At 42.3% G+C, this 16,937-nt stretch overlaps 1 protein-coding gene and 1 long non-coding RNA gene across 3 annotated transcripts in view; one reads left to right on the top strand and one right to left on the bottom strand.

Annotated features, from left to right (window-relative positions):
- Nucleotides 1-1,430: 1,430 nt before the first annotated feature.
- The window catches only part of LOC139373292 (neural cell adhesion molecule 2-like), a 424,626-nt gene continuing 409,119 nt past the window's right edge, over nt 1,431-16,937 (top strand). The window contains exon 1 of one of the 2 annotated variants that reach the window (XM_071113646.1): nt 1,431-1,623. In XM_071113646.1, the coding sequence (XP_070969747.1) occupies nt 1,581-1,623 (43 nt within the window). In that variant the 5' untranslated portion in view covers nt 1,431-1,580. The remainder of the gene's footprint in view (nt 1,624-16,937) is intronic. The other variant, XM_071113645.1, reaches the window with a different exon arrangement.
- Nucleotides 12,438-14,403, bottom strand: LOC139372551 (uncharacterized). Its single transcript, XR_011627466.1, has 3 exons — nt 14,096-14,403; nt 13,289-13,444; nt 12,438-12,685 (listed from the first exon to the last, which is right to left on the bottom strand). It is a non-coding gene; the product is annotated as an uncharacterized lncRNA (long non-coding RNA).

Raw genomic sequence — 16,937 nt, 5'->3', positions numbered from 1 at the left:
CCGTTGAACGTGTCTTGGGTTGTTAGCGTGCACTGCCAGACGAAAGAACTACAATAGACTGGTGTAGAATACATAAATGAATTGATCATGACTACCTGTGCATGTGGGAGAGGGAGAGAGAGTGTTTGTGGTGTAGGAGGGGGCACGAGGCATGTGGGGTCACTATCCTATGAATTTCAGACTCCAATGTCAATCGTATCCACATATACTATATATACAAAAGTATGTGGACACGCCTTCAAATTAGTGGATTTAGCTGTTTCAGCCACACCTGTTGCACATAGCCATGCAATCACCATAGACAAACATTGGCAGTAGAATAGCTTTAATGAAGAGCTCAGTGACATTCAATGTGGCACCATCATAGGACGCCACCTTTCCCACAAGTCAATTTGTCAAATTTAGTGCCAACTGTGAAGTTTGGTGGAAGAGGAATAATGGTCTGTGGCTGTTTTTCATGGTTCGGGCTAGGCCCCTTAGTTGGAGAGTATGGAAACCTTAACGCTACAGCGTGCAATGACATTTTAGATGATTCTGTGCTTCCAACTTTGTGGCAGCAGTTTGGGGAAGGCCCTTTCCTGTTTCAGCATGACAATGCCCAAGTGCACAAAGTGAGGTCCATACAGAAATGGTTTGTCGAGATTGGTGTGGAAGAACTTGACTGAGAGCCCTGACCTCAACCCCATTGAACACCTTTGGGATGAATTGGACGCAGACTGCGAGCCAGGCCTAATCACCCAACATCAGTGCCGACCTCACTAATGCTCTTGTGGCTGAATGTGACTGCAGCAATGTTCCAACATATTCCAACATCTAGGAAAGCTGTCTAAGAAGAGTGGAGGCTGTTATAGCAGCAAAGGGGGGACCAACTGTATATTAATGCCCATGATTTTGGAATGAGATGTTGGATGTATCATGCAGATTTAGTTTGGATAGCGTACCGCAAGTGAGTTACTCGGTGTGTGCCAAGAAACAAAATGCAAAAAAAATTAATAAAGAAGTATCTTTTTTTCCAGCTGAATATGCATATAATTTGTACAAACATACAGCAAAGCCATTCGCTGTTCTCGTGTGTGCGCGCGCGTGACAGAGAGCGAGGGGATAGGGAGAAGAGACCTGCAGTCCGAACAGTGCTCTCCACAACCCGTAAATAATGAAACAGTTCATGTCACACGGATTTCTTCGATAGGATGTAACACTGCAAGTTGCACAGTCCTGCATCCATCATCCGTTAGTTCGACTCCCGAACAAATTATTGAACTATTATAAACTATACTTTTGATAAACAATAATTGGAGTGATTTGGACCTTTAAACGAAAGTCCTTTTTCTCTCGAGGGGTATAGTGAGTGATGTATAAATGCGGACTGCTCAGTGGAGTCAGGCAACGAAGGAGTAAAAAGTAAGTGCGAGCTGGGGAGCGAGCGGGGGAGCGCGCGCCAGAGAGGGAGCGAGAGAACGCCAGCGGACCTCAAGACCGAGGGCGAAAGGAGTGTCGCGGTTCCTGCTATAATAACAGCTACTAAAAATCTCCACTAACAGCGAACGCTGGAAGCGGTCCATCAGCCAAACCTGCTCAAAATGATTATCCAACTCCTATGGTTTCTTGTCTGCGGCAGTCAAGGTAGGGAGACATGTCTCTTGGCGTTGTGGACTTCGTGGATGGATAAGTTGCCCTATTCGCCCGCTCTTGTCCAAAAATCCCTATCGGCGGGAACAATTATGTTAGGGAGATTTGGGAGAAGGAGACCGTAGAGCGCGAGCAAGAGAGAGAGAGGGGCGGATTGTTTGACCGCTGGTGTTTTGTAGTTTCAGCACGTCTGATTGGAATGCTTGCTTTTTGAAAAGGGGATTATCAAGACCCCGTTGACATCATTGAACTGTTCTGGTGTTATTCCGCCATTGAATGTGACATCCATCGATTGGTAGAGAGTGGCTATATCTGGTCAAATTTTTTTTTCCTTCATCAGTAGGAGAGAAATAATTGTGGATAGATGCATGTGGCTGTGGAACGAGAACAATAGGCTGTGCTTTGTTTAGTTTTTTGTTTCTCAAGGAGAGCAACAAATAACGAAAAACAATGTTATGATGTTGGTGATTGCCCAGGGAAAACAGAAGGTGTCCGTGGCATGCAGCTGGCACTGTCCTGATTATTTGGCTTTATTTTGTTAACACACAGCGCATCATAACACCTCAGGGCCAGCTATTTAAATTCAAACTGTTTATTCTTTGTTTGATAAATAACTAAGCTTTTGTGGAACAATTCAAAGGCATCATTACCCTCAGGTGTTTAGCGTTTAAATGTCATTCATTTTTATCCTAGGCTTTCGAATGGGTGAACGGGACACGGCGCAGAATTTACATTCTTCGGTGACAGTGTATCGATGATTTAACAAGAAAGAACTGAGTAGGTATAGACGAGCTGTAGCTAGTTTAGTTTAGGGTGAAAATGTAACCCCAAAATTGCGCAGGTGGACATATATGAATGGTGGGAAGGATTGCTCACCCCTGAGAGGGATGTAATGTCACTGGCGCAGCAATGGACAGAGTAAACCCGGTTTCATTATCGTGCTTGTTTTTTTTAGTGTCTAAAGGTACCTCTGAAGTTAGCAGTCAATTGCGGGCAGTCAAGCACTAGAAAGGGAAAGGGGATGACTTGTTTGGCCGCATTCGTTTTTTAGGTGGAACGGCAGGTGGGGGTAGAGCGCTGCAAATTAATATTCAGTCAGAAGATGTATGATTGCGATGTATGATTGTAAAATTAGGCTAGTGGCCATTTTTAGGCTAGTGGCCATTTACCCACAGTAAATATCGGCCAAATATTCATTCGACCCGACTTCCGAATGAATATGTAGGTCGTGACCTGCAATACTTTTTTGCCACATTCAACATAAAAAACAACCAACCATTCCACTACTTGAGAATCCCCAGCATTATTCAGGCTGAGAGAACATTCCAGTTATTCAATGGGTCTTGTTAGCATGCAAACTGCATCTGCTGAGTGCCTGCACCAAACTGTTGTAAAAATGGAAACTATTCACCCACCCAGCCCTGAATACCCTGCCAGTCATACAGGAAGGATACTGCACTTGTGGTTGCAGCTTGCCAAGAAAGACCAGGTAGCTGTGCAACCTGGTCAGGCCCCAGAACGACAACCACTACTGGCTACTTCACCCTGGCTATCTCACCCTGTTAGGACACACTCATGTCCTGTCACCTCAAATACTTAGAATTAACCTTGCAGACTTAGTTTCAGTGGGGAAAATAGGGGAAATGTTAGCTCTACATATACGCTACTAGAGTGGCTGACTGTTGTATTACAGGTTGCTTTCCTGTAACTTGGTGACGCTACTATTTGCTGGTGTTGTAAAAAACATGAACACACATTGAAAAGCTAGTTGGCTTCAGCTATTCAAACATGAGGCATGGTAGAGCCTCTCATAGTGCTGGTTATGCCAAGAGTTGTATGAAACCCTTTTTAATAAAGACAGAATAACACAATACAAAATAAACTAGGGACATTTATATCCAAGGTAAGTAATTATGTTGGCCATATTGGATTCGGAATAAGAATGATTTACAAAAAAGTCTCTCTGGCCACGAGTAGACACAATTCTGGAAAAAAGCCTTGTATACAAAATGCATATTTACAGTTTGTCGGAAGTTTACATACACCTCAGCCAAATACATTTAAACTCAGTTTTTCACAATTCCTGACGTTTAATCCTAGTAAAAATTCCCTGTTTTAGGTCAATTAGGATCACCACTTTATTTTAAGAATGTGAAATATCCAAATAATAGTAGAGTGATTTATTTCAGATTTTATTTCTTTCATCACATTCCCAGTGGGTCAGAAGTCTACATACACTCAATTGGTATTTGGTAGCATTGCCTTTAAATTGTTTAACTTGGGCCAAACGTTTCATGGCAGCCTTCCACAAGCTTCCCACAATAAGTTGGGTGAATTTCGGCCCATTCCTCCTGACAGAGTTGGTGTAACTGAGTCAGGTTTGTAAGGCCTCCTTGCTCGCATGTGCTTTTTCAGTTCTGCCCATTTTCTTGCCTCCTGATGCCATCTATTTTGTGAAGTGCAGCAGTCCCCTCCTGCAGCAAAGCACCCCCACAACATGATGCTGCCACCCCCGTGCTTCACGGTTGGGATGGTGTTCTTCGGCTTGCAAGCCTCCCCCTTTTTCCTCCAAACATAACGATGGTCATCATGGCCAAACAGTTCCATTTTTGTTTCATTCATTCAGAACATAGGACATTTCTCCAAAAGTACGTTCTGTGTCCCCATGTGCTGTGGCAAACCGTAGTCTGGCTTTATTATGGCGGTTTTGGAGCAGTGGCATCTTCCTTGCTGAGCAGCCTTTCAGGTTATGTCGATATGGGACTCATTTTAATGTGGATATAGACACTTGCACCTGTTTCCTCCAGCAGCTTCACAAGGTCCTTTGCTGTTGTTCTGGGATTGATTTGCGCTTTCACACCAAAGTACGTTCATCTCTAGGAGACAGAACGCGTCTTCTTCCTGAGTGGTATGATGGCTGCGTGGTCCCATGGTGTTTATACTTGCGTACCATTGTTTGTACAGATGAACGTGGTACCTTCAGGCGTTTGGAAATGGCTCCCAAGGATGAACCAGACCTGTGGCGGTCTACAATTTGTTTTCCGAGGTCTTGGCTGATTTCTTTTGATTTACCCATGATGTCAAGCAAAGAGGCACTGAGTTTGAAGTTAGGCCTTGAAATACATCCACAGGTACACCTCCAATTGACTCAAATGATGTCAATTAGCCTGTCATGGCTTTAGAAGCTTCTGATATCATTTTCTGGAATTTTCCAAGCTATTTAGAGGCACAGTCAGCCTAGTGTATGTAAACTTCTGACCCACAGGAATTGTGATAGATTATTTCACTTATAACTCACTCTGTCTGTAAACAATTGTTGGAAAAATTACTTGTCATGCATAAAGTAGATGTCCTAACCAACTTGCCAAAACTATAGTTTGTTTTAACAAGAAATTTGTGGAGTGGTTGAAAAACAAGTTTTAACGGCTTCAAGTGTACGTATGATTTGACCTCCATCAAATGGTATTATGGTAGCTATATTGGATATGAGGCTAATTCCAGGGTGGCCCCAAAGATAATCTGTGATGCCCCCCTGACTAAATTGCAAGAGTAGGGACTAAAGAAATAAAATCCTTCAAGGAACCTTGGATCCCCCCCAAAATGTAATTTTTTACTCTGAACCCACTTGTTTTCTTTTAGAGACGATTTACAATAGCCTCAACATCAGAAGACATGTAAAAAATGTAAATCTTAGTTGGACATAACATATTGTAAAAATGTGAATTATTTCAAATTTTGGAAATCTATTACCAAATATTCCGACGTGTAATTGACACGTAATACAAATGTAAGCAAGGTTCGAGATTATGTTTTAATGAAATATTTGATCTGTTTGTGCTTATTGCGGTCAATTTGCAGTCTTCAAATTAATGATAACTATGTTCCTGGACCCCGACCATCCTCGGCCCGCGGCTGAATCTCGTTGATGCTGTACAGAATTGATTATTTCATTTGGTTTTCTTCTGACTCTGAACTAAATGGTATATTATGGTTACGTTTGTGTGCTTTAAACATACATTACAGTTGACAAGTAAAACTCCCATTCCCTTGCACCTCTGACATTGACACAACCTTCTCACATTGGCTCAGTGTCTCAACAGGCTATCTATATCCAAACCACCTTACAATACACTTTTGGCTTTTTACAACCTTTCAATAATTAATTTAGCTATTTGTTCGCAATGCCATTTGACTAATGTTTTTTTTTTTTGCCTGGGCAGTGTGTTCTCTCTGTTAGAGCAACATTAGCACTAGAAATCCCAGCGAGGCTTCCTCTCAGCAGGTCATCGTTTATTTATGTGTTTTTGAGTTTTTCTGGTGCTCAGTGAAATTAATTATATGTTCCCCAGTGCTCGCCCAAAGACCATCCAGTGAGATGTTAAGTGGCATAATTAAGATATTTCTCTGATCCACTGGGAGAAGTGTCAGTCAAGGAGGATTTAAAAGATGTATGCCCCTGTGCACTCTTTCCACAGTGGAGACGTGTGCACAGACACACATATATATCCACACACAGGCGTAATGCACGTACGCACACACAGCACCGAGAGGACAGCACACAGATACAGGAGCATGTGTATACACTGAGTGTACAAACATTAGGAACACAATGACATACACTGACCAAGTGATTCCAGGTGAAAGATATGATGCATTGTTAATGTCACTTGCTAAATCCTCTTCAATCAGTGTAGATGAAGGGGAGGATACAGGTTAATGAGGGATTTTTAAGCCTTGAGGCAATCGAGACATGGATTTTGTATGTGTGCCATTCAGAGGGTGAATGGGCAAGACAAACGGTTTAAGTGCCTCTGAACGAGGTATGGTAGTAGGTGCCAGGTTTGTGTAAAGAACTGCAATGCTGCTGGGATTTTAATGCTCAACAGTTTCTCGTGTGTGTCAGGAATGTCCCACCACCCAAAGGACATCCAGCCAACTTGACACAGCTGTGGGAAGCATTGGAGTCAACATGGGCCAGCATCCCTGTGGAACGCTTCTGACACCTTTTAGAGTCCATGCCTGATGAATTAAGACTGTTCTGAGGGCAAAGGGGATGCAACTCAATATTAGGAAGGTGTTCCTAATGTTTTGTACACCCACAATATTTTGTCCACCCACGATGCGTAACCTGGACGGTGGTGCATGCACATATACAGACATATATAATATACAGACATATACACACACACACACACACACACACACACAGTATTTAAAAGACCCTCTCAGTCTCGTCGTCAGAACCTCAAGCTGAAGCCAACACCTTTTCCAATGCTTTCCTAGAAAAAAATCACATCATTCTAATTTCTGCATGAACCTATTAGGCTAACATTTTCCGGGAGTAGTTGAGCACACAGTCCTTTTACATTATGTAACACCACTCAGAAAGTCCCATTAAAGACACGCAAATGCTGTTCACATAAGGAATGGCCCATGTCTTCGCTGGGTGCACACAGGAACTGATTACATTATTTGATTAATAGAGTGGGAAGGGGGGAACACATATACAGATGCACATATGAAAATGGAATGGCCCCCGTAGGGGACTCTCATATGAAAAATCAATTTAAGGAACGACTGGAGTCGGCAGGGCCTCCGAAATCGTCCAAAGGCCAATCTCAATGTTATGTATATGTTATTTATTTCACCCTTTTCTTGCTGCTTTTTGATTTTTCTTACATGCCCTTTAGCAGTCAATCCCATAATGTTTTAGAATCGAGGGGTGGATTTTTTGCATAGATTAAAAAAAAAAAAACACTGCACACAGTTCATCGGCACTCTCTTGAGAAACAGTATGTGTGGGTATACATGTGGAAGACCTATAAAGCATTGGTACTATAGTGCAGGTTGCACCTGTTGGGAATATGTGGCAGTGTAGCATTACAGGGAGAACATAAAGGTGCCAGAAAGGTTTGAGTTTCTTTTTGTTTGTTGGATTCGACATTGATAATGGACAGCTTCAAACGTTATACTTATGTTAATGCTTAGTAAATCTGTCTCTTTGATCCACATGCTATGCGAGGACTGAGTCATTCTACCAGGGTTCAATACATTGACACACAGATTTAACACATACAAAAGAATGTGGACACGCCTTATAATTTGTGGATTTGGCTATTTCAGCCACACCCGTTGCTGACAGGTGTGTCAAATCCAGGACACAGCAATATAATCTCTATAGACAAACATTGGCAGTAGAATGGCCCGTATTGAAGATGCCAGTGACTTTCAACGTGGCACAGTCATAGGCACCTTTCGAAAAAGTCAATTCAGAATTTAATGACATCGTAGAGGATTCTGTGCCTCCAACTTTATGGTACCAGTTTGGGGAAGGCCCTTTCCTGTTTCAGCATGACAATGCCCCCATGCACAAAACGAGGTCCATACAGAAATGGTTTGTCGAGATCAGTGTGGAAGAACTTGACCGGCCTGCTCAGAGCCCTGACCTCAACCCCAATGAAGACCTTTGAGATGAATTGGAACGCTGACTACGAGCTAGGCCTAATCGCCCAACATCAGTGCGGGCCCGACCTCACTAAATGCGCTTGTGGCTGAATGGAAGAAGGTCCCTGCAGCAATGTTCCAACATCTAGTGGAAAGCCTTCCCAGAAGAGTGGAGACTGTTATAGCAGTGAAGGGGGGACCAAATCCATATTAAAACCCATGATTTTGGAATGAGATGTTCGACGTGCAGGTGTCCACATACATTTGGTCATGTAGTGTGTGTTGGCTGTTCGTTTGAACATTGCATTGGGATGTTGTAGATTGCTTGCTTTTATGAGTTAGATCATAGACATGTTATATACAGCAAACTGCATGGGAGTTCAGTAACAAGTAAAACGTGTGTGTGTGTGTGTAAAATAGGAACAGGAAAGCAGGGGTAAAAAAAATGCAAGAGGGGGGCTAAGAGTGAGGGGGAGAGAAGATGGATATTAAGTTTAGATTCATTCAATTGAAGTGAATCCGATTGCATCTAGTCAAATTGTATTTGGCAGAATTGAATCCCACTCTATGGAGTCTGGCTGTGCCAAAATTAATAAAAAGTAATTGAATCCTGCTGGGACAGAATTGAATTAGGACAGACTGATGTGATTAGAAGAGGCAGCTGGATGTTACGTTCTGACGTGTTCCCGTGGCTTCTTCTGTTGTGTTCCCACATTAGAATGATCTGTGTCCTCAACAGGGGTCCTTGGGTCTGGCCTTGTCTTATAGTCAGGCAGTCTAATGGGCACCACAGAGCACAGAGGCTCCTTATTATAGACAGGGAGGGGGGGGCAAGGACTAGTTCCCCCTGACAGAGGCACAGAGGAAGATGGAATGGACTAACTCAGACTTGGGCATACACACACCGGCCATCATTCCAAAGCCTTTAGGCCTACATCTCTCTTGTCCCTCTCTTGGGGTCCACTGTGTTGTAGGCCGGGGCATGGGGCATGGCACCGGCGGGCATGATTAAATGAAGCATTGAGTGTGGTGAGGATGGCAGTGCAGCTTCACAATGGGACTGTGTAGGGATGACCCAGTTAGATAGTATTAATAACTGTGATTAGAGGAGCCACACTGGACCATTGTCGGAGCAGAGGGGTCATGCCCATTGAAACTGATGGGGTATGTGCCCTCTATCCATTTCGGGAAAATAAAAATATACAAGCTAAAGTTTATTGTACACTTAAAAAAATATTGCAATTGGCTGAAAGGTTTTTGGTGCATCCACTGGACACTGGCAATGGACACGCCTAAAACTCTGCAAAAAAAAAATCACTTTCCCAGAGAGGTGGAAAGACGGGGACTGTGGACACAGACACTGAGACAGAGACTGAGTGTCACTAGTCAGACGAGCGTAAAACAAGCGTCGTCGATTCACTTCAAAAGCAAGTTTTGTCTTGACAAGAAAAAAGCATCACACTGAAGTTCTGCCAGGTTCTAAAAAAGATTCCTCCCAAACCAAACAGCCGTATCGACAGCGGATTGGTAAAACCAATTGACAGATGGATGGCCAAAAAGACTGACAACCTCAGACACTGACAACCTGCCAGGGCAGATAGATTGAGATAGTGGCAGAGAGATTATAGTCTACAGTACTGTAAGATAGTTGGGAAGTGTATATTGACTGGCAAAGAGAAACCATACCATCCTGCCTTGTAGAGCTGATGCCAGACCTTATCCAGTATATCCAGTGAAAAAGTGTGGCTTAAGCAAATAAAGTGCTTGTTATTGGACGGTCAATCAGGGAGATGGAGGATGGGACTAATGCTAATGATGGCAGTGTTGGGCTAGCGGACACTAAAGAGCTGGCGCAAGATTCTGCATTGATTTTTTTTCCCCCCTTACTCAGTGACCCAGACCCTGGCAGCCTCACTACACACCCATCATAACGAAGGGTCGTATTGCACGTGCATGATATAGCAAAGTCACATGCATGCAGATAGACAAGCAGACACACACAAATATGCAGGTATTGCACACATTCACAATTGAACCCTACAGACGAAGAACCATATATGTGACAATTTTTCCATTTTAAGATAATCAGTTATTTTTATATTATTAATTGTGTGTACCACATTAGGTGTTTTATGGTTGAGAAATACTTCACCATACCCATATCTTCCAACAACAATTTATATTTTTTTGTTATTTCAAATAATACTTTTTTTATTGCCGTTTTAATTTTTAGAATGTGGAAGAACAGTATATCTCCAGTGATGATTTCAGTTTGTGGAAGAACAGTATATGTGACATTTTGCATGACTCTTGTAAGATGTCCTTTTTTAACACCTGATATGATGTTTTAAGTACTTGCAAGTACAGATGCCCTTCATGTAAATAACTTTAATGCAATATGCAGTTCATTCATTTGTATGGAGGTTCATTTAAAGGTGGTCTATCAACTTTAGCAATGATGACTTTTCTTAAAAGTTGAGTCATGAAATCTTAGTCTCATTTAAAATGAAGCCCTCAATGTGAACATACCATAGAACTACCAAAATAGAATACAATTAAATTAATTAAATCAAAACAAGCACAACTTGTAAATATCAAATAGGGATAAATGTGATGTGCCAATATGCATGTCCATTATGCAGGTCCCTAAGGTCAATATTACAAAACGTTCAGAAAACCATTCTCTTTGCGTTTAACACTATGATCAGCCATTACGTTGTGAATTGCGTTAAACCCAAGCTAAAGGCAAGAAATGTCCTTCTGCACTGAGGTGACAGCAGTAAATAAGTATTAACTGCTTAGAGTTAATGCTAAATGTGGTGACACAGAGACAGTGTATATTGTAATGAATAAAAAAAGGGAATCAAGATCAAATGAATACTCACATACTGTATGTGATGACTCATTTGTTTTTAATTCATTCAGATTAAAAAAGGTTCAAATGATCACACAAAATAATTATTAACAGAACACATTCTACATAACATTTTCTACACTAGGAACAACATCTTAAAATTAAATGAATTCAATATATTGTGCTGGTTCAAATCACACACACATTGATTCACATAGAAAACACCTACGATACATTTAATTTCCTACAATAGGGGTGACATGTCTTCTGAAATGTATACAGATTCAACATACTACAGTATACAGGTTCAGGGGATCATAAACTCACAGAAAAAAACGTTTAATTATGTAGCTTAGTTTAACAACAAATTATTCACTCTGCAGTGATTCATAAAAAGAGCGTGCAGCAGCTGGCAAGTAGTTGAGCATGGTCATCAGATCTTGGTACTTGTTTTTTTTGATGGGTAGAGGACTCTCATATGCTCTAGGGTAGTGGCTTGCAAAATAGGGAGGTTGAGGTGTAGCTCCGTGTTTTGGTTTGGAGATCAGCCACGACTTCCATCCCTCAAATAGACTGTGGCTCTGTTTGGCGTACAGATTCCAAGGATCCTCAACTGAAATTAGAACAGAAACATTTTAAGTTCTTGACATCAATAACAACTTTCACAGTCAAGCATTAGGATATTTTATTGTTAGAACAACATGTTGCATGTTGATGGGATGTTAGTAAACTATTCTCTGTGCAATACCTGTGACTTTTAACCACCTCACTGAGGTGATCTGTAGTCCAGCTGGTCGCTTGAGGACAGAATCTGGGAGGTGCCTGAAGTCTTCACATTGCATCCTCATCACCTTGAATGGTTTTGCTGGTTGTGCTTCAAGTATCATCTTTGAAACATCATCAGGTGTATGAAGGACTGACACCTTGCGCCTCTTCTCGATGGTGGCAAAAGATCGATCACAAGGAAGAAAAGAATGACCAGAGACCATGAACTTCTGCTCAACTTGGGTAAAGTAACCCATAGAGACGAGCATCGACATCAGATTGAGCATCCGCCAGTTGTTATTCTGCCCACAGCATCTGTCACTGAATATGATCAACTTGCGCACCTCTGGTTTGGTGAGTGGCGTGAATTTTGTCTTCACCCACTTCATTATGCAGCTTGCCACCTCAATGGACCCTCGGTGTGCAATCCCCTCATGCCAAACACACATGTATGCAGGATCTTCTTTTCCAAGTTCCTGGATGCAAAAGTTAAAATTTGACAGCTGCCGCTGGTAGTAGACATTGGAGTGGGTCAGATTAGGGGTGTACATCACCCCCTGTAGATCCACAGAAATAACATGGCAGTCAGCATTGGCTTTAGCCCACTCAGTGTCACTTTGAAGCTGTGTGTAGGCCTTTTCGGCTTTTCGATGGTGTAACTCACTTTCAACTGCAATCTTCCTCTTCTCCTCTTCAGATGTTGCTGCTGACATCTTAGTGAAGAATGCGTCACATTTACCACAGGTGTCACTCCTGGGTTGGCCGAAATTGAGACTCTGCTGTTTGAAAATGTCCCTATAAACCCAGAATTTTGCAGATGATGTGGTATTATTCTCTTTGTAGAGTCGGTACATTCGCAACAAATTCAGATCAGGGCTGAGGTATTCTCTGTGTACATCCCCCTTCATCCGTGAGTAGTGGTTCTGGGTTCTTGGGAAAGATAGAATGTGCTCCTTGATGCCCTCTTTCACTGTAGCATGTATCCGATGTGGCCTGTAAGGAGACAACAAGGTGTTGTTAAACTTGTATTCTCTCAATGGTCTAGGGACCTGCCTTAGAGTGCAACTGTGTCGCTATAACCGGGGTACAAATCCCGGTCACGCCATTGCCGTTTGTGGCCGGGGGGTCCTGTAGGGCGGCGAGAATTAGGCCAGTGCTGTCCGGTGGGAGGGGGAAGGTAATCGGCACTCAGTTCTCAATGCTCAGGTGGTAGTTGGACAGCTTAGTTACCATCATTTTGTTTAAAAGTAATAAACATTTTTATATTTTTGTTTCAGAATTCGCTATTCATCCATTCGATACTCTATGTTAATGTTTAGAAGATTGTTTAGAGCACTGCTATAGTGAAATAATCCAGGCTGGAATCCATAGTGCATTACCTATTGCTATGCTTCCCTCTTCCATCTTCTAAAGGAGACCTAGCCTCAGTAGCCTGATCTGGAGACCCTGCAACCTCACCTGCCTCAGCTAACTTTTCCTGAATAACCTGACCAAAACAATGACATTTCAATTAGCAGGTTATTAAAAACTAGTACAGCGAATACAATATGTTTGTAATTGATATTCATATAGACATTAATTCATATTTTCACTTGCCTGAAGACGGCTGTTGGTTAGCTGGAACACAGACATGAAAGTAACCTTGCACACATTCAATCTCTGGCCTGCTTGCTGTACATGGTATTTGAAGGTTTGTTTCCGTCGTTTGTTCTCCTTTGTATCCTCAGGTTTACGTCTCCGTTTCACCTCATGCTGCAATAAAAATTGACAATGATGAATTCAGAATTTAATATACTGTAGCACATTCAGGATATTGCTTGATCAGGACCTCCATCTTTCACACACTCCCAATCTATACACAGAATGAGTTTGTATTGCACCATTGTGCAACGCAGCACTTTTAGAGTTAACGTTAATGTACGTATCATTACTGTCAAAGTTAAACTATGCAAGTGTTCAATATAGCTATTATAATAATAGGCGTTTTGTCTTATTTCTAACCTGTTCCAAGCCGGAGAGAATCAACGCTTGTTGTTTCTCGTATGGGACAGTATAGAACCTGTTGAACAGATGCAGCTTGCGTTCATCAGTCAACTTTCCACAATCCTTTCTGCACGTCGCGGAACACGCTCTTCCCTGCAGGATACAGTGTAACTAGCTAGCTACTGTAGCCATGTCGAATCATCCCATCCGGTGGACGGAGAAAAAGTAGCTAGCTATGTTTCTTCTATAATCTAGCAATAACATTTGTAACGATAATGTATGAGTTAGTAGCCAACGAACTTTAGCTAATATGTTTTCTCTATAGTTACAAATTAGACAACCCAGAACATACATGTTAGTTACTGTACTCTATAGCTAGCTAGCTAGCTTGATTGTTTGATATACGGTTCTTCCACATACCTCTTTTGGACAGCTTTTCCCAGTTTTTTCTTGACCCTTACGATTTGTATAGGGTTTTCCCGCATCCCGTAAGATCTTCCTTTGCCTGTCTTTCCATTCTTTTAGTTTTGTTTTACGTTTCTTTCCCACATTTCTGCGATTTTCATCAGCAACAGAAAGGTTGTGCGCTTGTCCGTCCATTCTGAGTGCTGCACATAAACGGTTATTCCACGAGAGCCTATCTTTAAATTTAAAATTATTGTTAATTAGCGCATGGAAAGCTTGTGAAACCGGTTCACTATAGAAAAATGGTGTCCAATAATGATTTTTCATGTATATCTCATTTTTTTTTAAAATGTCACATATACGGTTCTTCGTCTGTAGGATTCAATTGTAGATAGACACACACACACACACACACACACACACACACACACACGTACATTTAAAACATTGATCTCTTTCTCCTGTTGTCTCTCTCGCGCTCTCCCCTTCTCATATAAAATGTTCTTTATTGTCATGATAAAGTAACTTACACAGGGGTAAAATATAATCATGCTGTACTACAAATAACAATTATCCTAATTAACTTCACAGTAATGAGCGCAATAACAGAACAGAAATAACTGCATACATTTATTTATACCTATTGTTGTTCCTGTCACTGTCCCTTTGCTTGTGGCAGGAAGCCACATGTTGGCTTGCCAACACAGCACAATGTGGTTTCTCTCCCAATCATTAAGGGAATCATTTTTGTGTGTGTGTTAGGATTCATGTTCTTTGTATTGGTTTGATAATCACTGGGTAGAATATTGTTTTCAACTCTCTTGTTTTCAGGTTGATGTGAAAATGCTTTCTCTATGTCTTCCTGATGAGTAACTGTAGTGTTGAAGGGATATTTGGCCTCGGCTATGAGTATGGGGTTAATGTATGCACTCTTTCTGTCTCTGCATATCTCTCTCCCTCTTTTTCCCTTTCTGTCTCTTCAGTCTCCCTCTCTCTTGCCTATCCCAATCTAATCTCCTTCCCTCCTCTCTTTACCCCCCTCCCTCCCTTAGAGTGGGGGAGCAGAACAAGGAGCTCCTGGCTTGTCTCCTGCTGGTTAATTATCACAAACTGTGATTGATGGGCTCTCCAGCGAGTGCCGTGGGCCATCCGCCGTTGACCTGTCCGGGAACACGGCCCCAGTCTGCCAATCACAGCTCAGCATTACTAATGGGACGGAAACTTAGCCCACTTTGGCATGTCCCAACAGAGACATAGGCTGTCTACAGCTGGTTTGTGTTTATTATGGCATGCAAAATATGATTATTTAAAACGTTTTGCAATGGAAAGTGAAAGAGTTTCTCATTGCATAGGCCTAACAGCTGGGTTGTGTTCATTAGGGCACGCAACAGACGCTCATTTAAAACATTTTGCTACAGAAATTGAAAGCTAGTGTTTCTCATTGGACAATTCCAGGTAGTCCATCTCTGTTTCAGTCTGTTTTCTTCTGCTTGGTGCCTAATGAACCCTACTCAGACCTGGTGATATATAATAGGGCCGGGTGTATCCGGGGTATGGATAAATCCCTGTGTCTGTTTGATGGCTTCTCAGAAGTCCAGTACCTTCTGCCACTATGCAGGGGCTTTAAACAAAATCTCCCTGTACGTGTGGGCAAGGCTGTGCTCTTCTTGGTCCTGCTACTCTCGTCTCAGTTCTCAAGGTCTGCAGAGAAAAGATATCTCCATTCTCCCTATTTGACCGGTTTCTAAAGCAGAGCCTGTTTGTTTTCACAGAGGAAGTTAATGATGTTTGTTATTGCTGAGACTCATTACACATATTAATAATGTAGATAAGGATTTCGTTGGACTTTTTAAAAACATTTTCTCTTTTTTCCCCCACAATGCCTCTGGGATCATACCCACATCTTCCATGTGAATCCGGGGGCAACATTCTCTCACTGCTTAGTGTTTACTAGACTTCTCTCGTTAATCTTCCCACAATCCAACGGGGCGTCCTCGCCAAGTGTGTCGGGCAGACAGTGGGTGTTTAATTTTTTTTAATTACATCTTATCTTTGACAGACATCTCTCTTTTTTTTTCTTTTTCTTCCTCTCCTCTGTTATTCTCCGGAATAAATCTTCTCCCCTGCTCCCGTTGCGGGGGCACCACTGGGATCGCGTTCGTCTTTCCGCCCACGATGCGTGGATGCGTAACCTGGACGGTGCTGCATGCACCTCTTTCATGGGAATACAATTCATGAATTCTCAGCCGGTGTTTACTTAGCTGTGTGTGTGTACAAGCCCTGTTTATGGACATGTTGCTGCTCCAGATGGAATAACAGCTTCTCCCCAGGTGTTGGTCTCTCTCTCTCTTGCCAGCTACCACTCACATATACATTACACATCTGTCTGTCTCCCTCTCTCTCCTGTCTCTGTTTGTCTCTGTCTCTCTCTCTCTCTCTCTCTCTCTCTCTCTGTCTGTCTCTCTTTCTCTCTCTGGCTCTCAATTTTCAATTCAATTCTACGAGTAATGAGGTACAGGAGAGTTTTCATGTGGAGCTAGGCTCCCAGGTTGTGGAGGAGATGCCCACTACGAATGCTGGGGTTCATGTGGAGCTAGGCTCCCAGGTAGTGGAGGAGATGCCCACTATGAGTAATGAGGTTCAGGTGGGGCTAGTCTCCCAGGTAGTGGAGGAGATGCCTGGTACGAGTGATGAGGTGCAAGTGGGGAGTGTTGAAAGGGATGTGGTAGAGGGGAGTCAGTTGTCTGTGGTCTCAGCTGAGGATCAGGAGAAGGATATGGATATCTCTTTTGATATGATAGCTGCTGGTGAAGACTCAGTTTATGATCTAGAGGAGGTAAATTAGTTTCTGGATCAG

Source organism: Oncorhynchus clarkii, chromosome 18 (genome assembly GCF_045791955.1).
Source record: "Oncorhynchus clarkii lewisi isolate Uvic-CL-2024 chromosome 18, UVic_Ocla_1.0, whole genome shotgun sequence".
In the NCBI taxonomy this organism is placed as follows: Eukaryota; Metazoa; Chordata; class Actinopteri; order Salmoniformes; family Salmonidae; genus Oncorhynchus; species Oncorhynchus clarkii.
Note: the sequence above shows the minus strand (reverse complement) of the source record. Positions and strands in the feature narration are given on the sequence as shown.